The sequence below is a fragment of the Danio rerio genome, chromosome 11, assembly GCF_052040795.2.
Source record: "Danio rerio strain M-AB ecotype USA chromosome 11, GRCz13ab, whole genome shotgun sequence".
NCBI lineage: Eukaryota > Metazoa > Chordata > Actinopteri > Cypriniformes > Danionidae > Danio > Danio rerio.
In genome coordinates, this window is record NC_141031.1 from 20269633 (window position 1) to 20294012 (window position 24380).

Here is a 24380-nt window from a genome sequence, read left to right on the forward strand (position 1 = left end):
ATTATTATTATAAAACTAAAAATGATAAACACTAAATTAAAACGGGTGATACTAATAACAAAAATCATAATGAAAACAACAACATTAGTAATAATATATTCTATATAACTAACTTGTGCTCAGCATGATTGAGTACACCCCATTTTGAAAATGAACATTTTGATCCATTTCTCAGTAAATATAGGCAATGTATTTTGGTGCCTCTTAACAAAACAGATTTATTAAACAGATAAATTTATTTAAATAATATCTTAGTCACCAACCAAATTTAGAAATTATGAAAGATAATACAATTAAATTCAAGCAAAATATAGCTAAATAAATTACAACCTACAAAATTTCAACAAAAATTTTCCTTTTTTATTGCTTTTCTTGATTTTTTCCCGTTTTTAAATTTGTATTTAATATTTTTCTATAACATATAAATTAGAGTGTCCTAGTTTTTGGACCGTTATCTTAAGTTATTTTGTTAGATAAGCTCCAGATTTGGCTTCAGTACCGACTAATCTAATGTATTTGCACAAATATAATGTTGTAAAGCATCTTTTTAAAAACACGAATTTAAAATATGTGAGGGGCGTACTTATAGATGCTGATCACTGTAACTAAAAATGTATATTTTTTAGATGAACATTTATTAATTAATGATTAATAAACTGAAAAACACAACACTGATGATCATAATCATAATATAATACATAATTAACATAAAAAAAAAAGAGTCTGCTCGATAGATATTTCCTACTTTATTTACATGTGTGCATAAAACTGCAGATACACAGGAAAGGTATCTTACAGTGACATCACAGAGTTACGATCTCTGAGAATATGACAGTAAAAGATTTTCCTGGATCTCCTCAACACTAAAACTCAATCAGTGAGAGATGAGATTAAAATGAGTGCAAATCTTAACGTATAACTAGAGCTGGGCTAACTTAAGCATGTTGAATGATGTGTGGTACCCTGGAATCAACTAAAAAAACAGGTTTACATTATTTCACAATGTCAGAAGACACTTCAACTGTAAACCGCCTGCTTACCAGCAAGATGTGCAGCCCAGAGGATGAAGATCAGAGGAAAATATAGCAATTCAGTTATGATGATCATAATCCAAACGCATGAAGTCTGAATTCTTACTTCACTGTGCAAATTTAAGTGTTAAAAAAAAACACCACAACTAAACACCAATACACTGAAAGTGATGTCATTTCTTAAACCAAACATGGTTATTAAAGAGATATTCATCCAAAATGAAAATGTATTCACTCATTTATTCTGTTTTCTGTAAAACACAAATGAAGATACTTTGAAGAATGTTGGAAGCCATCCGGCAGCCATTGAGAAAAACAGTGGAAGTCAATGGCTGCCAGTTTCAAACATTCTTCAAAACATCTTCTTTTATGCTTAACAGAAGAAAGAAGCACTAGAGAGTGAGTAAATAATGACAGAAATGTAATTTCTTTAAATAATCTATCCCTTTCACTGAGAGCAAAATCATTTAAAAGTAAAATCCCACAACCGTGAGAGGAATCACATCTTAAATAACTTTAATCGACGGCCCTTGAAATATGCTAAACAAACTCTTTTCTCAGAAAAAAAGAAATACATTTAAATTACTTGGTCTTTTATTACCAACGCTCGGAGATGAGAAGCACAGTTATGTCTTCTACTGCAAAGCTCTGTTTACAGTCAGTGTGTGCAAGTCCATGTGCAGAGTTCATTGTTTCTGGTTTTTCAGCAGTTCATCTATTTGTAGTTTGTACATGTTCTTTACATCCTCAAGGTCCAGACGCAGCTCTTCAGCCTCCTCTGCCTTCTCGCCATACATCTGCAGGATTGTGTTGTGCCTTTGTTCAAGATCCTGAGGAGCAAACAAACATTTGGTAAATTTTTAAAGGGCACATATTTTACCCTTTTTTAATAATTAGGTCTTTTGTGTCTCCAGAATGTGTCTGTAAAGTTTCAGCTCAAAACACTCATCAGATTATTTATTATAGCTTTTAGAATATTGGAATTTTCTGCTCTGAACACAATGTAGCTGTTTTTGTGGCTGTCAGAGTGTGCCTCAATCTCCGCCTTGGTTGTGTCAGATAAACAGCACAGTGACAGACATGAAGGAAGCAGACCTCAAGTAACGTTTGTGAGAAATACTACAGTAAGAACTATCCCAATGATTATTTGATGTATTTGTTGTGGAGTTAATTCAAGCCTTTCGATGAGACACACACAATGTTGTTACAAACACACACATCGAATACGCATTTAACTTTGCTCTGTTATTGCACGGCAAATGTGACTGGGTACACGTTAATATACACTCCTGTATGGGCATCTGTTATGTTAAGGTCAAAATAAACCTGATTTAATGTCCACAAACCAGGATTGAAGCGTCTTCTTTTATAATTGTACTGACATGTGGCTGTGGTGATAAAGTAAAGACGGTAAAATCGCTGTATGAACTGAACATGAACTATTTTAGAAACGTTTTTAACTTGTTTGCTCATTTTTGATCACATTTGATGACTGATGATCACAGAGAGCTGAACAGATCTTTTAATCCCAGTTGCTTTGGGCAAGTCCTTTCTTGTGGATATGATTATACGTTTTACTACAGAGGCATGTTAATAAGCGGCTGTCAAGCAATTTGGTGGGTGGGGAAACCACACTCCTACGTCCTACGTTGCGGTGGACTTCAAAATGAGAGAAATTTGGATATTCATTTAAAATATTCATATTTTTATTTTGCAAGCATGCATTAACCTAATTAAAAGTAACAGTAAAGACAAAAGATTTAAAATATATTATACTAGTAAACATCTCGTTTTGTAAAATGACACTATATACCGTCCTCCTATACACAACACCTTAACTTTCTGATTTTGACTTTAATGTCATAAAAATTGTAAAGCTGCTTTGGAACAATAATTATTATGAAAAGCTTGAATTGATTACATACAATTTCTATTTCTAATAAATTTTCTCACTTTCTAGTCATAAAAGAACCCTGAAAATGTAAGACAGTTAAAAAAGGGCAGCACATGAGTACAATTATTCAACTCTAAATCAGTATAATAAAATCATTTCTGAAGCAACATTTGGCACTGAAAACTGGAATAACTATACTGATAATTTAGCTTTGGCATAAAAAAAACATCTTGAAATATAAATAATAAAGCTGCTTGTTTTGTAATAACTCTCCAGAATATTACTGTTTGTACGCTATTTCTGATCAAATGATTGCAGCCATGGTGAGAGTGAGATACTCATTTAAATACAATAAATAATACCACAAAAACATGAATGGTTTTATTAATCTATTGCTATTTTAAATAAATTTTTAAATATGAAATAATAGCAAAACTGCTCCTTTTACAGTTACTGTTCACACATATATAGAACCTAAAATTAAAACTTGCCAAATAAATAATGCAAGTAAAATATTTTGCCAAGTACTATGAGGTAGTCATACAGTTGGCCAATATTTTTATTATTTATATAACCTGTGTGAAAACAAAACAATAGCATCATATCACAAAGCTGTAACTAAAGAATAGCCTCATGACATGCTTGATTCACAGCAATCTTTTCGTGTGAAAAGCTCATCATGCTTAATCATATTTAAATAATTAAAATTTTTAAAGTTAGCATCTTTAGGATCAAATATATGCATCTTATGCACAAAGATAACAAGTTGTAATAATCTGTTAGTAGATTTGCATGTGGTTCACCTTCAGTTGCACTTTCAGCCTAGGGATTTCCTTCACTTTACTCTCCATTTCATCGTTCTCATTGGTCAATCGGATCAGCTCTTCTGACATCACAGTGCGACTTCGCTCTAGACTAGCAATCTCCATCTTGTAGAAGACCAAAAGTGGTTAACACAAATTAGTACATAAAATACTGTATTTCTAAATACAAAGGTAAATAACTCATTATGTACTTGTAATTTGAAAAAGAATTGTTCTGTTGAAATGCCGGTCATACCTGCAGCTGTGTTATTTCACCCTCTCTGAGCTTGAGCTGAGACTGTAGGCTCTCAATGACACTGGATCCACCACCCAGACGAGCCGCTTCATACAGGTTAGTCCCGCTGGTGGACATGGTCATAGTGTTGAAAGAATGGTCCAGCGAGTCCTCCTGCTGCAAAAACCACACATTGCAGCTGAAGTAGGACCAGACTTTGAGAAGAAGAAAAAAATTCAAGCATCTCAAAAAGTACCTGTGAGAAGAAGGAGGAAGGTAATCCGGCATGATCGGCTCCACTAACAGAACTGGAGCGGGACAGTGAAGGAGTGGAGGAAGCTGGAGCATCAGTCACAGACAGACTGAGAGACTTCCTCTCCTGGTAAAACAGAGAACCTTTATGTCAGACTTCTGAAACTTTACAACAACAGTTATTGTCATTGTGTTTGGCTTTTTGTTTTCATAAAGTACTGATTGAAAATTTGAAAATTACTGATGAAAATTATTTTGCATGCAAAACCTTTTCTTTGAGGGCCTCTTGTGCAAGGTAGCATTTCTTCTTCTCCTGTTCCACCTTCATTTTCTCCATTTCGAGTTGGTTAGTGAGAAGTAACTGAAGAGGAGCAAACAATACAGATACTGAGATTAAAGTCCACGTGAAATCAAAATGAACAACAATATATTTTTTTAGTACACATTGTAATCTTAAGCTCAAGATGTAATCTGTGCATGTTTATACATTGAGAAATGTGGTTCGTGATCTTTAAAACAAAATCTATTTGTTTTCAATCTTGTCTTCATCTCGGCGGGCTTTTTTTTAGTTATTAATTACAAGTTGTTCTATTGTTCTTTTTCTATTATTGGGAAATTACAACTGAATTTAGAAATAGTTTTGAAACAAATCTTTGCGCTTAAACTAAATTAATTATGTAGGCTAATGTCTGTGCCTACAACACATTTCCTTATCCAAGTAAAACAGAAAGTGAAAGTAAAGGCAGATTGGAGGAGGCTCATTCTTTATCCTCCCACTGCAGATGGTCTGTTTAACGGTTTTCTCACTAGTGAAATGCTCAGTTTTTCCACTTATAAAAACCACCATGTAAATAGTAAAAGCACCATGGTACAACACACCTGACTCTCAAAGGGAAAAGGAGATGAGACTCTGATAGGTTTATTCTCAAAACATACCCATAACTCCTTAAGACAATAAGCTCAACCCTGTTGGACCATTTCTGCAACGTTATTGTAAATAATGTATCTGTAAATATCATCTTTTAACATCTCTGCGTGCTCATAACCTTTAAGCAAAACCTCTTCTCTGATAATACCTTTACTGGTTCAATATAAATAACCAATAGACAAAATCAAGCCCCTTTTCTTGTTGCACAAACCATTTCTCTCAGATAAATCTCATTCAGGCCCAGTTTCTACCTGTTCTTAAAAAGAATTTTAAGTGTTCTGATCTCAAGTGAAGACTTAAGACCCTTTACTGTTACTATTGCCATGTAACAAGCACTTAAAAGAAACAAGAGTGGAATTAATTTCTTCATACTTCTTAGCTCTGCATTCAAAAGACATTTTAATTTAGAGTGTAAACAGGGTAATAGGGAGGCAAAGACTGCTGCAATTTATGTTTAGCGCTGACTGACAGTAACAAATAGTACCTTCTCCTTCTTGGAGTCTTCTGATACTCGAGCATATTCCCCTTTAAGATTCTCCAGCTCTACACGTTCCCTGCACACACAGAAATCACTGTAAGAGCACAGCATCGCCTGCATTTGGTTTTTACAACATGAAACATATCTCATGTCTCATACCTGCTTAGGTCATCCTCCAGTTTTTCCCTCCTCATCCTCTCTGCATCCAGCTGTCCCTGCAGACGCCCCTTCTCCTGCCTTAACAAAGAGGCCTGGGACTCAAAAGATGTTATCTGTGCTCGGATGGCTAGCAGTTCTTCTGTAGCTGAACGCTCTTTCTCTACTGAAACAGCAAGCTGAGCCTGGGCATCAGCTGTAAACAGAGAAATAACAACTTGTGAATAAATGATAACTTATGAACAAATAATAACTTCATGGATGACATATGCAGCTTATTCTTAAAAAAAAAACAGTAAATTTAAACATATGATAAGCCACCAACACTTAGTCGAAACAAGCAAGTTTCACCTAAGCGGTCAGAAAGGTTCTTCTCCAGTTTTTCCCATGATGCTGTCTGAGCCCCAAGGGTGGCCTGAAGGTTCTCTATCTGTCGAAGGAGCGGCCGTGTTGCTGATGTTACACTTTGACTCAACTCCTGGTTTCTTGTCTCTGCTTCTTGTATCCTCTGTTCGAGTACAAATACAGCATACCCATCATTTACTTGTACAAATTGGCCAAATATAGACGCAGTTCAATTTGGCAATCAATTTACCTTTTAGTGTTTAGTCCTGTTCAGCACACAATCATTTCAGCAAAAGGAGTGACAGCCAAATTTAAAAACCAAATTAACGACAGAGAAAAAAAAATCTGTTTGATATTCTCCATTCTAATTAATATTCTACATAGTGTGTAAGGAACCTGTAAACAACTAGTTTCTAATGACAAAAATGTTTGATTATTTATTATTTCACAGGGAGCAAGATACATCTTTTCTCATTAATGTTGCCACATTTTGCAAATAAAAACAGATTAGGGCTTCTCAATTATGGGAAAAATCATAATCACGATTAATTTGGTCATAATTTTATCTATGATTATTCAAAAGGATTACAGCTGATTCCTGTGAATTATTTATTTTTTCAATATATATCTCCCAAATGATATTCAACAAGGCAACGCAGTGGCGCAGTAGGCAAGGCTGTCACCTCACAGCAAGAAAGTTGATGGTTTAAGATTTGGCTGGGTCAGTTGGTGTTTCTGTGTGGAGTTTGCATGTTCTCCCCGTGTTCGCATGGGTTTCCTTCGGGTGCTCCAGTTTCCCCACAGTCCAAAGACATGTGGTACAGGTGAATTGGGTAGGCTAAATTGTCCGTAGTGTATGAGTGTGAATGAGTGCGTATGAATGTTTCCCTGAGATGGGTTGCAGGTGGAAGGGCATCCGCTGCGTAAAACATGTGCTGGATAAGTTGGTGGTTCATTCTGCTGTGGCGACCCCGGATTAATAAAGGGACAAAGCCGAAAAGAAAATGAATGAATGAATGAGTGTTTAACGGATTTAGGATTTTTTTCACAGTATTTCCAATAATATTTTTTTCTTCTGGAGAAAGTCTTATTTGTTTTATTTTGGCTTGAATAAAAGCAGGTTTGAATAAAAAAATGAATTTTAAAAACTTGTTTAAGGTCAAAATATGAGCCCCCTTAAGCAATATATTTTTGTGATTGTCTGCAGAAGAAACTACTGTAAAACAATGACTTGCCTAGTTACCCTCACTTGCCTTAATAACCTAATTAAGCCTTTAAATGTCACCTTTAAGCTAAATGCTTGTCTCTTGAAAAATATATAGTAAAAAAATATGTCTTGTCATCATAACAAACATGAAAGAAATTAGTTATTAGAAATAAGTTATTAAAATTATTTTGTTTAGAACTAGGTTGAAAAACAATCTCTCCGTTAAACAGAATTTGGAGTGAAATTCATTTATTCATTTTCTTTTCGGCTTAGTTGAATATCCAGCACTTACACAACAGATGCCCTTCCAGCTGCAACCTATCCCTGGGAAACATCCATACGCACTCATTCACACTCATACACTACGGAAAATATATCCTACCCAATTCACCTGTACTGTATGTCTTGGACTGTGGGGGAAACCTGAGCACCCAGAGGAAACCTACGCGAACGCAGAGTGAACATGCAAACTCCACACAGAAACGTCAGCTGACCCAGCCGAGGCTGGAACCAGCGACCTTCTGGCTGTGAGGCGACAGCACTACCTACTGCGCCACTGCGTCACCCTGGAAGGAAAATCTAAAGGGCTAATAATTCAATAATAATTCAGGAGGGCTAATAATTCTGACTTCAACTGCATATATAAAGTTATTTTCCTCCCTGTAAATAAGGAAAGGGGAATAAATACAATAGATTAAAAAATGAAACAAACTGTGCTTAAAGCTTCTTCACTGTTATAAAAAAAAACTTTAACTATAAAAGTCTTTCAGTCAAGAGTAGTGAGTGATTTTGTCCTTTTGTTGTTTAATTAATAATGATAATAACAGTTGGCAGCAGGAATATTGCACGCTGTCACTTTAAGAGCAGTGCGGTTCTGATTTATGGTTTCACTTTGACATGTCTTTTGATTCTCAACTCGTTTGTTTATTGCATAAATGAGGGTTAGTATGTATAATCACTAAACACCATGTTTTGACACAAATTTGCATGTATTTGACAATTAAAGAGGTCACATTAAGATGACTGTAGACGTGTGTGCTCTGCTCGTCTCTGAAGAGCTTGCACACATAAACAGCATGCTCTCTTTCGCGCTTTTAAACACATGAATGATTCGAATGTACATCAGTGAATGATGGGCATCTTGTACTGCAAAAGTTACATTACAGTACATGCTTTTAGTAATTTTCATAAGATACTCAGCTATGCAGAGCAACAAAAGTGTACAAATGGAAAGGGGCAGTACATGATGTAAAAAATTGTTTTATCTCGGGTAATATTTTGTCATAATCATTAGAAGCCAAAATTGAAATCGAAACTGAATTTCGATTAATTGCACAGCCCTAAAACAGATACCACAAAAAAACTAAATGTAAATCCTTTAAGAAATAAATAAGATGCATACCTACATTTGTAATCACATGATTAATTAGTTCACTATACAAGATCGCTTAAGGCTTATTAAGTGTTTGTTATAATAAGTGGACCTGGCAACACTGTTGATCAGAGTACAGTGATCAACTGGTTCAGTTTAAATCACCCACCATAGCGAGCCTTTAGTCACAGTTACATTAGTTTTGTCAAAAACTGTGGTAAACAATTGTGGATATGAAAACAGTTTGTATAGGAAAAAAATGAATAGTCAATCTGGGACTTTCTTACATTATACAGATACTCTTTTTCTTGTTTAATTCTCGCAAAAAGATGCTCAAAAAAATAAACAGACATGCACTGTTGGAATGTTTAGTTGAGGTTCTTTTAGCAAAGACATTTGTATTTAGCTATAATGAACCATCTTGAACTAACTAGAACAAAACAAGTATTAGCTGGAGTACCCACCAAACTCACCAGAGGGCACTCCAAGAGCTATTCACCTAGACCACAACTTCCATCATGCTTTGCATCTGAAACAGTTTTTTTAATTGTTAAATCTGGGGAGTGGTGCATGGTTAAATGTGCAATAGAGGATTGCCAAAAAAGTTACATCACAAAATGTAATCTTGAGAACAGTTTTTAATGAGGGAAAGCGTGACTTTACCTGCCTTTTTGCAGATTGTGGGCTGAAGAGCGACCTGTCACCCGCTGATATCAGCAGTTTATGATCAGTTAGAATGGGAGAAAAAATTCAATACCCGAATAAACACTTTATTTGTACTTTCGCTGATTTGCTGTGTGTCAGTGTTCAGCAGTGAGATGCAAAGCATAATGGGAGGTACAATCCCGATGACTGGCTAGTCAAGCATTCTGGAGTGCCCTGTAGAGAATCTGGTAGGTACTCCAGCTAATAATGACCGTAACACAATGATTGGCCCTAATAAACTGAGCTTGTTTCACACAAATGGAACTCTGATTTCTGATTATTGTCTGTTTTCTTTGTCAAACTCCTTTGAATATAGTAATGGAAGTGACTCAAAAAAATAAAAGCTGACTTTAAAAGAACAGGTTTCTCCACAACAGCTGACAAGAAACAAATAGTGCAATAATTCCAATAAGCAGGAAATGTATTCTGGTTACCTGCTGTAACTCACTGATCTCCTCTCTCAGGTAATCTTCCTTCTTGGCCTGCTGCTGTTCAGCTCTCTGTAGAGCCACCCTCAGATCAGCCACCTGAACATAACAAAAAAAAAAGTCACAAATAAACATGAAAGCTAAAACTTCAAAATCACACATCAAAAAAGACAAATACACCAAGATAAGTAATCCCAGATGCTGACATTATTTTTTAACAAATAAACGTAATAAAAAATACAAAAATTTTACTTTACTCGACCTCCACAAATGGAAGATATATTGAAAAATGTTGGGAAAAAATAGGAATTGACTTTCATTGTATTTTTTATTCCATCTATAAATGTCAATGGCTTTTTTTTTCGACATTCTTCAGAATATCTTGTGTTTAATAATTGAGAATAATTAAGAAATTTAGCATCACTTCAGTATTAGTAAATGGAGAGAAAATTTTCAACACTGAGTGAATGATGCTTTTAAGGTAATTTAATATGGTCAAACAATTTTACAAAATGGGCTTACCTGATTGGCCAGTGCCTCTTGTTGTAGGCGGGAATCTTCTTGGACTTTCTCCAAAGCCAAACTCAGCTCTTCTTTTGCCTGCACCTCTCTGCTCAGCGCAAGCTCCTGTGCTTCACTGTCCTTCGAGGCGTTGGCCTTGTGGAGTTCAGCCAACTCCCTAGAAAACAGAAGAGTCTGTGTTTTTGCAGGTTTTATGAGTTTTTTTTTTTTTTTTGAATGATTTTTAATTTATGACTTTTTAAAGACTTTCAATCCAAAAAAATAATCATTTAAGGAAAAATATTAATTACATATGTCTTTACATGAAGAGTTGTTTTTATAGCTGTATTGTTATATTTATGCATTTATAGATTTATTTTAGTATTATTAATTTAATTAATAATATATATATATATTTTTTTTGTCCACTTTATAGCACTACACATAAACATTGCATTATATAGACAGTGCATCCCACAGACATAAGAAAATAAGAAATCTGTAATTATAAAGTACAATTACACACCTGAAGTACATCCTTAATAAAAGTTACAATAAAGCTCATGCTCAATCATGGTGAACACTAAAGGTGCCAATGACAAAAATGATGATTTGTCATTGCTTAAATTTTGCTTGTTCTTCACTTTTAAGTAAAATATAAAAATCAATGCCATGATCATATAAATTTAAGACTGCTGACCTGATTTAAGACCTTTTTAAGGCAAAAAAAACATTGATTTAGGATTCATTGAAGACCCCCAGAACTTTTTATTTTTTTCAAATACAAACCACAACTAAATTGCAGTGACACTGGGACAGGAAATGTGTGTGCGTGTCGGCATAAAGTATGTATGCAGTGTTTATTTACTTGTAGGAGCTGTCGAGAGCTGCTTGCAAGCTGCGGCTCTTTTCCTGAAGCTCCTCGCTGCTGGTCTGCAGTTTACTTAGTTCCTTCTCCTGCCGCTCCACCACAGCATTCAGCTTCTTGATGTTCTCTCTGTGCTGCTTTTCTATTTCCTCCTTACCATCCATAACCTACAAATGATAACATTGAAGAAACCTAATTATTCCACTGATATTTGATATAAAAATATGTCTGAATTCACTTGCACAATATATATGATGTGCCAAAAGAAAGTCCCACTCCCTACTTAATATTCCATTTCTGAAACATCTTTAAGTTCATGTGGACTTTAAATGTTGTGTTTCTGACCTGCTGCAAGAGTTTCAGTTCTTCTTCCTGTTCTTTAAGTTTTTTGGTCTGTTTGGCGATTTGTGCATCACTCTCCCTCTCTTTCACACGCAGTTTCTTAATGATGTTGGAGTGCTGCAACTGCTGCTTGGACAGTTTCTCACCTAAACAAAAGAAAACCAGCAAAAAGAAAAACACCCAATTAAAAAAATACCCAGATTCCTTTAGGATTGTACAGTAAAATCTCAAATGATCCTCCTAGTAAAGGTCACAAGTAAACACTCGCCTTCTTCAAGAAGCTCTCGGATCTGTTCTTCTTTCTCTTTAATCAGTTCCAAAGTTTCATTTGAGTTTAACCTGCTTGCCAGTTCTTCTCTGAGGCCTTTGATTTCCTGTGGTCATCAAAGATGAAGCATTTAAATGCAAAACAAGATTGATGATTAAAAAAAGACTTTCGCACAAATAATAAAAAAAAATTAATACCTTTTTTGCGATGTCTCTCTCTTTGCAGGAGAGTTGAGCTTTCCTCTCTGCATCAGCAATGCGCTGGGTGAACTCGTCTTTTAAAGATTGTACAGAAGAGCTTTCTTCCTTCAAGCTGATCACCTCACTGTTAACACAGATCTTGTTAACTGTATTTTAAAACCAATATAAGATGCTTATATCAGAAACAAGATATTTATTTTGATAAATAATGCAGTGAACTGAGATCAGCATTATAGCAAAACAGTCTAATATAAGCATCATTAGAGGTGTAACTAGGGCTGGGCCGATAAACGGTATTATATCGAATCCCAATAAAAATTAGGTCAATACCAATGATAAGCTCTGGACTTTTTTAGTCTATATTAATATAAGAGCTGTAGTAGCAGAAAGCAGAAATGTTAAACAATGGGAATCTAAAAGTCAGTTAAAGAGCCCATATTATGGGTTTTTGAAAATTCCCCTCCATGTAGTGTGTAACACAGCTCTAAGTGAAGTGAAGTATCCAGCTAAGGCTTAAATCTGTTAGTGTACAGTGTTTAAAACGGTTGATTCATCTATAAAAGAGTCGACTCATAGTGCTTCAAACGAGTCGCCTTGATACCGATTCATTAGGTGTTTCGCCATGACGTACGAGCGAAACCAAGTTATTCACGTGCACGCGCAAACCCGGGAGATTTCAAACCTGAGGCCCCGCCCTCTGACGCAGAAACCCAGACACACAAACAAACACACACCCACAAACACACACACACACACAAACATGCCGGTCGATTGAAGTCACACTGCAGATGGATATATTGAGTCTCTACCCAAACATGAAACCTCAGCATTATAGCCAAGCAGTTGGAAACTACTGGAAACTTCTGGAAGCTACATGCTACAAAGAATACTTCATCAGCGTTTGTTAAAGGAAGGATCAGTAAAGAGTAACTTATTGATGGACATCAGGATTTTTCTTCCTCCATTTCTCAAGTGTAAGTACGTGCGATTAAAGTTGCCTCGTTGACTCTAGCTTGCAAATGTATTTAGTTGTGATTTGTTACTTGTAACCGCGTGTACTGTATCAGGGTAACTGGCTATATTCTCTTATCGCGTGCAAAGTCACGTTAAAAACGCGACGCGTGCTGCGTTAACGGAGCTCCGTGGATGAGGAGTAGTGTGTGTGTCTGTGTGAGCGCGCGCTGTCGTCCGGAGGTGTGTGTGTGTGTGTGTGTGTGTGCGCGCGTTGTCGTCCGGAGCAGGGTTAAGTGCGTGTGTGTGTTTGTGCAATATGTGTGTGTGTGTGTGTGTGTCTGTGAAAAGAGCAGAGTGAGAAGCTAGGAGATCTCCTCAACTGCTTTTGGAGAATTTGCTCAATAAAATAGTCAGTCGTCTGTATTTTCAAGTCCATAGTCTGTATTTACATTGACCCACTGGCAGCTAAACTCCACGCCTACACCATCGAGCGTGTATGAACTGTGATTACTTTTATATTGCTGATTAGCTGTTTGGCATTTCACTCTGACTGAAGGCAGTCGACCAATCGCGACAGACTGTCATTGGTCCAATCAGCGCAGATTAGCTGCGCGCTAAGGAGGGGTTTGGGAACAAATGAATCACTGGACGATTCATACAGGAGTCACTGGGATAATTAGGTAAAAATAAATGCAGATTATAAGACCATGAAAGTGTTTTTTGACCTTGCATGCATATTAAACTGTTGTTGGAGACCCTTACAACCAAGATATGACCCTATTTCATGTATAATATGGGCTCTTTAATATTAGAGATGTACCGAAATTTCTGCCATTAAAAATGTATCGACTGAAAATGTTGTGCTGTTTAATGCACCCTCTAATTTTTGTGTCTTCAGTCACTGTTGGGGTACTCTTTAAAATCTGGAAGCATTAACAATATATCTTAAATATATCAATATATATTAACTTATATTGAAATATATACTGTGGGTAAAACAGTGGGTAGGTAGTGCTGTTGCCTCACAGCAAAAAGGTCGCGGGTTCGAACCTCGGCTGAGTTGGCGTTTCTGAGATTGCATTTTTGACATATCAGCCAGCCCTAGGTGCAATGGATCACAAATGTCACGGTTCGGATGACATAAGGGTTTTTTTAGTCAAGGATCAGACCATTATTCGGATCAGCCAAAAATGAGAAGAGACAAATGTAATTTCCTTTTCATTTATTACAACAACTGTACTGCAAGACACTTTAGGAACTAAGAACCTGTGATTTTATTAAAAATAAAATGAAAAAATAATCAGTTAAATAAAAATAAATTGTAACACATTAAGTATTGGGAAAAAATCACTGTTACTACTACTGTTGCTGATAACACTAAATGTAGAAATCTAACATTTTCATTTGTATGACCCTTTTTATTGTTTGTCTTATTTTCAATAAATGATTCAGTTATTCACTCATAAAACTTCATGTTTCATTGCTAGATGTGTCATTATTCAGTGGCATATTTTTGATGGTTGGATGTTGCCACCTATTGCTTAAATAATACATTTATAATTTAATTTAATGTAATTGGTGCCTACAACTTGGATTTTTTGAGAGTCGTTAAATGCATATGACAGTGATTTTAATAATAAACATTAAGGGTTAGATCTAAACTATAAACTGTTATCCCAGTACTTCTTTGTTATTTGACTATAACTTCATAACCAACTTAAAAGACTAAAGACTGAATCTCTTTTTCATTTTTTTATTTTTGTGTTTTCAGATTTCAATGCAGCAATTTGAAGGATGAATAAACATGCAAATCACCATCATTTATAATTTATGATGCGAGGTTGTTGAGATCCTGATCTTTTAATGATTAATCATGCAACCTACACTGAATACATTGATACAGGCTAAACAAGTAGTGACAGAAAACACCTTTATTGAAATCCTCCACATTCTGAATAACCTACCACAGCTTCTTCAGTCATCATAATATTTCACAGGAAAGCCTAAATGCTTTAATTCATGTGATTTGAATGACGTGAGTGGCGATCTCTCTGTGATCGTTACAAACTTAGGATTAATCTACCAGTAAAAAAAAATTAATGTGCGGCCCACAAGTGTTCCGAACCGTGGGTTGTGATCCGTTGCATCCCTACACATCATGCAAGAGAATTATCTGCCCAATAAGAAAAAATTACTCAAAATCAAACAAAACATGCTAAAGGGGTAGCTTAATTAATGTATTGCTGCTCTTTGGGTAAGAGATTTATCAGAATAAACAGCAAAAGAAAGTCCAAGGCAATCAAAATATGTGGAAAAAATATTAAAAACCCATGTTAATGAAAGCTTTTTAATATTTTTCCACATTTTTCAAAACATAATTGCTTTTTTGTGCCATGTCCTTGCTAAAAGATGTGTAGGTTTTTACATTTTTTGTAAGCTAATCCTTTGTCAACAGTATGTGAGCACAGCATCCGGCATCAAGCTGTGCAAATACTGTCGTTTCCCTAATTAGCTAGATTGATTGATTGATTGATTGATTGAAAGCATGTATCATTTTAGAAAACATAGGAGAGCAGATTGTTTTCTGGAGCACAGGTTTAACTTACTCTTTGAGATTGTCACACTCCTCCTCAAGTCTGGCCTTGTCTTTACTGACCGCAAGCAACTGTGATTCTCTCTTTTCCAATCGGCCAGAGAGCTCCTCAATAATCTGGAGATGAGGAAAGAGAACAATAACAGAATAAATATAACTTTCATAATTTAAAAAAAATTCATATACATATACAGGACTTAAAATTGTTGTTTTTGCTTGGTAGCACTGGTGCTCCCAACTTCAAAAATGTAGGTAGATTCAGTGGCAAACGTGGTTACCTGCAAACTTGGTCCCACTGGAAGTCTATTTTCTACTCATTCTGAAAAATGTGTACACATTCTCAAATGGTATATTATCACTAAGGCCAGACAGAATCTGCTGACATTTTTTGCTATTTCAGTGCAGAATTTTGTAAAAATTTATGCGGAATGATTTTTTATGTATTATTACTAAAAACTTAATATATGAAATAAAAAGTAATACATTTTAAACTTGTAGTTACTGTTTACAATGCAAATCCAATTAGATCCAGCCATTTGATAAGCAAAGAAAGTCTCTCATTTATTAAATCCACTAAAAGACAGAAATAATTACTTTACAAACTAAATGGTAAATAAATTATATGAACATTTTTATATTAGTCAATAATATTGCTGAAATTACTTTAAAAACAAAATAAATATAAGTTTACACAAGTAAATAAAAGACAAAATAAGACAGAATAAGAAAATAAGAGATTTCTGCATGCGCACAGATTCCATGTGGCGCCAAGATCACTGATAAAGTTTGCCATTATTTGTAACTTATGGTGGTTTCAAAAACTATATCGGTCAATGATCTTTTCATTCACTCATCTTCAGCGCTTTACGTTCACACATTGTAGTCCCCTGTCATCTGATGGCTGAGGGCACTGACTGTGTGACTGACAGCTAATAGTAAACATTCACGTCATGTTTTTCTACACAAATGCGCTACATTTGCTACTTTTTTTTTCACAAACATGCACTCCTGTGTTTTTCAGCACCTTGCATTTTTATGATGCCTCATCAAGATTTTCAACTTTTACATGTAGCACTGTCTCTCAGATCCAGAGCAGTGGGCCAATCAGAAGAGAGAGTGTTGCTGACTTCATTCATTGTAGCAAGTTGGCATGACAACAGTCTTAAACCATTCCTGAGAGCTGTGTTTCACGTTTTTAGGTGCAAAATTTTTAGGTGCATTCGCATGAATGTCTCCAAATCTGCACAAGTGAAAAATATTTTGAAATGAAAGCAGGTCGCACGGCAACAATTTAATATACTCGCACAAATGCTCCCAAACAGGGGCGGACTGGGACAAAAAAAGCCCTGGCACTGTGGCCACACCAGCCCACATTAACACACCGTCACAGGCCGACCTACAGACATGCACATTCATTACTTACATTGGTGTACAGATGGTGAAATAAAATAAGCAGTACCATATGTAATAGATATTTAAACATCTAGCGTATGTGACTGGAACAAAAACAACCCATTTATAAACAAATTTATACATACGTTCATTTCATTGAATTATTTTCTTTTCAGCTTAGTCCCTTTATTAATCTTGGGTCACCACAGCGGAATGAACCACCAACTTATCTAGCATATTTTTTACAAAACGGATGCCCTCCCAGCTGCAACCCATCACTGGCAAACATCCATACACACACATACACTATGAACAATTTAGTTTACCCAAATCACCTACAGTGTATGTCTTTGGACATGTGGGGAAAGAAATTCCAACTAACCCAGCCGGGACTCGAACCAGAGACCTTCTTGCTGTGAGGCAACAGCGATACCCACTGCGCCACTGCGTTGCCCCTTTTCAAGAATATTTCAGTTAATTTTATGGATTTGGCAGCTTCTGATTTTAGAGCCATTTTTTGCTTTCTCTGAGCTTTTCGACTCCGCCATTCCTTTTTTACAGTACATCTCTGACAATTAGTTTGTGTTGCACTTACTGTTTGTTTGACATTCTTGCCAAATTTTGATTACGTCCGCGTAACCTCTGATTTGGTCGAATTGTTCAGCGCATCTCCAAACCAGCTGGCCGTTACCGGTTGGGCCAAGTGCTTAACATTTATTATAATTTTTACTATCATCATCATCATCATCATGATCATCATCATATTCACATCTTGCAAGAGATAAAAGCTGCCTGCATCTAAAAACAATACATAAAAAAATTTATTAAAAAAACTGACCGGCCCACATTTAAAAAATGGTCCAGCACTTCTGGCATTTGCCAGAATTGCCAGATGGCCAATCTGCCCCTGCTCCCAAATATATATTGAGGTCACATAGATTAAATTACGAATTTAAAAAATGGTTGCAATTTCAAGCCCTTATATTAAAAAAAAAATTGTTGAGGTCAGAAAGATTTTTTTAAACTAGTGCATCTGTATGATAAGTACACAATAAATTAAAAGACAGCAAAGGCATTTATAATATTATCAAAGATTTCTATTTTAAAAACTTTTTATTTGAACTTTCCATTGATAACAGAAGTAAAAGCCAAATTTTACTCATTTAATTTAGGAAAATAATGTTCATTATTCTTTAATCATTCTAACAATGATAGCAATTGCCTGCATTTATACCTTAATATAATATAATATAATATAATATAATATAATATAATATAATATAATATAATATAATATAATATAATATAATATAATATAATACAGGCGACACAGTGGTGCATTAGGTAGTGCTGTCGCCTCACAGCAAGAAGGTAGCTTGATCTCTGGTTCGAGCTTCTGCGTTTCGTTGTGGAGTTTGCTCCGGTTTCCCCCACAGTGCAAAGAGATGCTGTACAGGTGAATTGGGTAAGCTAAATTGTCCATAGTATATGAGAGAGTGTGTGAGTGTGTGAGTGTGTGAGTGTGTGTGTGTGTGTGTGTGTGTGTGTGTGTGTATGTGTGTGTGTGTGTGTGTGTGTGTATGACTGTGTGTGTGTGAATGACTGTGTTTGAGTGTGAGTGTGAGTAAAAACGTGCTGGATGAGTTGGTGGTTCATTCCGCTGTGGCGACCTCGGAATAATAAAGGGACTACGCTGAAAAGAAAATCAATAAATGTATAAAATAAAATAAAAGTAAATAAAATAACATAACATAACATAACATGACATGACATGATATGATATAATATAATATAATGTAATGTAATGTAATATAATATAATATAATATAATATAATATAATATAATATAATATAATATAATATAATATAATATAATATAATATGGGCGACGCAGTGATCCAGGTAATGCTGTCGCCTCACAGCAAGAAGATCGCTGGTTCGAACCTCAGCTCAGTTGGTGTTTCTGTGTGGAGTTTGCATGTTCTCCCTGCGTTTGCGTGTGGCAACCCCGGATTAATAAAGGGACTAAGCCAACAAGAAAATTAATGAAAGAATGAATGAATAATATAATATAATACAACCTTTTGGAGCTCTGAAATCTGGAAGGGTGAATCTCCAGGTTTTTCTTCAGTACTCAGTGGTGTTACAGTTTCATGTACATCGATTTTTTGACTGGACATTGTGAGGTCAGGTTCAGGTTCCTGGTCGACTTCCTGTAATTCATCTACCTGCTCACAGTTCACTGGCGTTGCACTGCGGCCACTTTCCTCCATCTCATTGTCATCCAGCGATTGGTCATTCATTGACTCAATCATACCCTCCTCTTCCTCCTGTTTGGTCTGTGGCACAGACTCAGCCGGAGCAGGCAAAGGTCCAGCTGTGATGGAGGCCAATGTACGGTTCCCTGGGATCTCATCATCAGAATTCACTTCACTGACACTGCGGCTGTCCAGCGACTGCACGCTAAACGAGTCAATGCGCTCAAAAGCATCAGATGAGGAGCCGCAGCTTTCAGTGAGTTTGGGATATTCATCCAGGCGAGGGAAGTCGCTGCATGTTGAAGCGGAGAGAAGCTGGAATGAGCCTTGCATCAGGTGCAGACCTGCTTTAGCCTCAGCTGTTTCCTGTCTGGAGCTGGCCGAGCTCTCGCTCAGCACACTCTCATGGTCCAAAACCTCAATGTCGCTGGTAGTGGAAGTTCCAGAGGAGAAGGCACTAACAGGAGGAGAAGGGGTGTCGCTTTGTCGGTCCTCTGATTTAGCATCTTTGGATTCTAAAATAATTTCTTTAGGAGGGACAGGCAGGGTTTTATCTGGATTTTTGGTCTCGACGTTCAAAGGTGGATCAAACGAATCAACAGATTCACCCTCTGAGGAAGATGAAGGTACATTTGTGAGTGGAACATCTAAAGTTAAAACCAAACCATCTGACTCTGTTTGGTCCTCGATCGACTCCTGTTCTACAGCTTGTTCTGGTGCAACACCTGAAGCAGGAATACCCAGTTCTGGTTGCATCTGCTCTTCCACAGTGGATGAATTCTGCTCTGAAAGTTCTGCCCCGGCTGGCTTTATCTCAGTTATTTCCTGGCTGCTGCTTTTACTGAGCTCTGCCTGACCTTGTGAGTCATTGTCCACTAACTCCTTGTCCTTGTCTTCTTTTTCCCGTAGTCTGCGGTTTGACTTGGCAGGTGCCACAGACACTACCTTAGTGTTGCTTACAGCTTGTACATCCCCAGGAGGCAAAAAGGCACTGAAGAAATCCTCAGATTCATCAACCACTGTTCGTGTGACCGGCGTTGTGATGGCCTCAGAGGATGGAGGGGGACTCGTGGTTTGTTCCTCAGTAGGCGAGTTCCACTGGTTCATTCCCCATCCCGTAGGTGCTGGCTTGCCTGGTGGATCTGAAAAAGGAAGTATTTAGAGTATTAAGAGTATTTTAAAGAGAAAGTTCACCTAAAAGTAATAACATAAAATCTAATTCAAATACAGTGATTAAAAAAGACAATTTAAAGTTAATTCTCTAAATTGTCATTTTGTGCATGTATTGATTCACTCCTGAAATTGAGATAACTGCCCTTAAGGTAACCATAGCAATGCTCTGGTATCATCAGCATTCAGTATCCAATCATTTTGATTAAAATAATAACAACGTTTATTTTAAAAAGACTTGCTATAAACCATTATCAAAAGATATTGAATTATATTCAGGAGAGTTTTTCCACAATGTGTGCATGGGCACTATCAGAACGTTACATAGTAATAAACAGCCTAACATCAGTGTTACTAATTTTGCAAAGTTTGTAAATTATGTAACAAGTTCAATTGTTCAGCCCTACAGAAGATAACAGTGTTATTATCCCGCTCAGTTCAACTGCGTTCAATAAATAAACTAACAATATTATTAAGTATTTAAAAATAATAATAATAAAATAATATTTAAAATATATAATAACAATAATAATAACAATAATAATAATAATAACAACAACAATAATAATAATGTATGCATTACTTAAACATATTACAATGAAATATATATTTTATATATATAAAACAATAATATATATTTTATATTATTATTATTATTATAACCTTTATTTTTACCAGGAAAGACACATTGAAATTAAAAATCTCTTTTACTCTTTTACAAAAGCGTCCTGGCCGAGATTAGGCAGTATACATGTCACATCAGTCTAACAAAACAATAAACAAAAACCATTGACAGTTAACATGAATCACACATTGACAACAAACTTTCAAAACATCTACAAGCCTTTGTTTCAATTTCTAAATCATTTATACTCTTTTTTTTAAGCATTCAGTGAAATCAATTCTTTAAACTGCAACTTTGTTTGTAGATTATTCCATGTAAAAGGTGCTGCATATTTTTTCCCCCATTTCAGTCCACACTTTAGGAACAGACAGTAAACAAATATCCTGTGACTGAAGCCCATAGTTAAGGACAAGCTTTTTACAAATGTTATGCTGTATATATGATGGGAGTAAACCCAATATAGATTTTAATCAAAGATATGGCAATGCTTGAGCCTGCTAATGGACAAAGTAGACCAACCTATATATTAAATCTTAAATTTTATAAATAAATCTTATAAATCTTAGGGCACCATGGTAAACAGTCACCAAATGCATGCAGACTCTGAGATGAAGCTTTCATAGAGATAACATTACTGTAGTCTATTATCGACATAAATGCTGCATCAACCAGCTTCTTTTATTTATTTTATTTTTTTTTTTTGCATCAAAAGAAAGGCAGGTCTTAGTTCTAAAATATAGGCCTGTAATCACTTTTAATTTTTTTCACCAATTGCTGAATGTAAGAACTAAAAGAAAGTGTATCATCAATTAAAATGCCAAGATATTTGAACTGGGACACCAATTCAATCTCTGCATCATGAGTGGTAGTAACAAACATGGTTTCATGCATATGTAGTAGAATAAGTTTATCAGGACATTTTAAAAAGCTTTTATTCAAGAATATTATTTAAGGGAAAAAAATCAACTCTAATTAATTGTCATTTTAAATCTTTATAATGTACCTTCAACCCATAAGGTTTAAACCATTTGTCAGCAAGGTTTAAAAAAGATCTTTTGTTATCTTGTGTTTTGTTTTATTAAGTACAGGTCAGAGTAAGTACATGTTGTTTCATTTCAACATAAATTTAAATGTTACCCTAAATGAAAACAGCACTTTATTTCACCCACTTTTGACAGGGCTTTCATTTTGGTTGGATGGTTTGTGGTTCAGTCTCAATAACTTGGTTGTAAATACTGTAGTTTTGTTTCCCAGTTGTACAGGGTTCTTCGACCCGTTTTCAAACTGTCCAGCACTTTACAAGTGTGGCAAACTACATATTTACATACTTCACCACATTATATCAGATCCTATTTATTACAATGCTATACGATACTATGAAGGGTGTTTTAACATTACCTGCTGGTTTCAATCTTGTCTGAAGGACTCAATTAGATTAATTAGGCAAGTTTAACTAAGGTTAAAGCTAAACAGTGCAAAGCTGCTGTCCTTATGAAACCGAGTTTGACACATGTGCTATAGGTTAATGCAAGGAAAGTTTCTGATGGCATGTTCGCCTCTAGCACAACATTGAATCACTTCCATTGGCTCACATCTTTAATATGTCATGTATTATCTAAAATTGATATTAATTTTACTCATGAAGCAATCATCTTCATGCATTTTGTAATCTCACACTGTTGAATCAAAAGGTACAGATAGAAAAGGCAGATCACCTACATACACATGCGCAGACTCCAGAGCTTTCATTTTATGCAAAAATATAATGATTTTTTGTTATTTAAAGTTTAACAGATTAAGTAACATATTAAGACAGCAACAATTACATTTATTTAAGTATTTTCAAGGATTTCCAGCACCCATAAGAATATCTGTCTGTGAACTCTTGTAGGACAGGAATTATGCAGCAAAGAGCAAATCAACTAAAAAGATGCTTGTCTGTGGGTATTGGTGTCCATTTGGAAATGACTTAGATGACTTTGAATAAATCCATAGCCTGCATAAATATATCAAGCATGAATCATTAAACACACTCCATCTTCTTTTTCCACTCAAATTACACCATTCATACTTAAACTTACCAGGGAAGTTCTGTCCGGTTGTGTCACCCCACTCCTCTTCTTTAATGTCCAGGACCCTGTCGATAGATTTCTGAGCAGTTGTCAAAGCTTGTTTGGCAAAACTCGACAGATGTGACGCGTTGAACCAACTCATATTGCTCTAACGTACTTCCACCCGATTGTGTGACAGTCCAGCGAACGTCTATATAAAAGACGACATTTTTAAAAGCATTCCCAAACGAGAGCAGCTTTATTCCACACTAACAGCCGGAGCAGGTTGATGTGTGTTTGTTTTGTTAGGCCGCTGTCCACATTAGCTTGGCGGCTAGTTCTGCTCCCAAAACAACAGACAATTTGCTGACAGTCGACATAATATAGGGCTAAAACGAAAGTCGATAATATAAATAATTAAAGGAGGGAATAGACGACATTTTTCCTTTACTTTCGCAATCCTCGACTCTTAGGTTGGACTTGTACGCATTGTTTTGTTTTCCTCTGGCAGCTCGAGATCTACTTCCTGTCCACGTAGCAGCGCATCAGATCCTGCACGTGACGTCAGGCCACCTCAAAGACGTCTAGATGTATTTTTGTTCTTCTTTAACGAAGATAAAAACAAATATAAAGGTAAATAACCAAAAGTATCCCTTTTTCGTAATTTTATTAAAATAATAATTTATGTAATTAACATAAACTTAAAAAGTACAACATTTTAAAGTCTTTCGGAAGGATTTGGAAAGAACGTGTAAACAAAAATTTATAAAAATAAATATTTATTTTTGTATTCAATGTTGTGTTCTGTTAAATTATACTTTTTCAGACCCCGTTTTAATTAGTGTATAGTTCATGGTTTTTAAAATACCCTTTTTGCATTATTGATCCTTTGACATTTGTTTTACAATATTCACTTGCTTTTTTACATATTTTAATAAGTACAGGCCAGAGTATGTAGATTGATTTGTTTTACATATATACATCTGTTCATGCTTGTCATTTCACCTATACAAGAAAAAGTCTTGTCATCAATCCAAATTTTAGGAACAAATAATAACTTGACTTCTAGTTGATCACTTGGCTTATATGAAAGGCACAGTCCTCTTGATAATGCTTTTTTTTTACCAAAATAAGATATGATCATGCCTTAACTTGTAATTATTTAATTAGGACAGGAAGGTCTGACTTTGCTTAGACTAAAGTCTTGTCACTTAACAGAAATAATGTACAGTGTAGAATAGAAGTCATGGTGCAGTGAAAAAATAATAAATGTTGTGTATGACTCTTACGAGCCAGTAGGACTGCATCCATACATCTTTGCAAT

At 35.6% G+C, this 24380-nt stretch overlaps 2 protein-coding genes across 3 annotated transcripts in view; both read right to left on the reverse strand.

Moving 5' to 3' along the window:
• qrich1 (glutamine-rich 1) overlaps nucleotides 1–24380 on the reverse strand; it is an 821757-nt gene that overhangs the window by 545009 nt on the left and 252368 nt on the right. The window lies entirely within an intron of this gene.
• On the reverse strand, nucleotides 728–23604 carry tmf1 (TATA element modulatory factor 1). Of its 2 annotated transcripts, none has more exons than XM_087272216.2 (17): nucleotides 23087–23562; nucleotides 19034–20352; nucleotides 15574–15677; nucleotides 12011–12137; nucleotides 11814–11919; nucleotides 11549–11691; nucleotides 11204–11370; nucleotides 10357–10513; nucleotides 9841–9933; nucleotides 6129–6285; nucleotides 5781–5973; nucleotides 5628–5697; nucleotides 4484–4576; nucleotides 4220–4342; nucleotides 3985–4137; nucleotides 3729–3854; nucleotides 728–1861 (listed from the first exon to the last, which is right to left on the reverse strand). In XM_087272216.2, the coding sequence occupies exons 1-17, from the start codon at nucleotides 23217–23219 to the stop codon at nucleotides 1718–1720; spliced, it is 3408 nt and encodes a 1135-aa protein (XP_087128342.1). In that variant the 5' UTR covers nucleotides 23220–23562; the 3' UTR covers nucleotides 728–1717.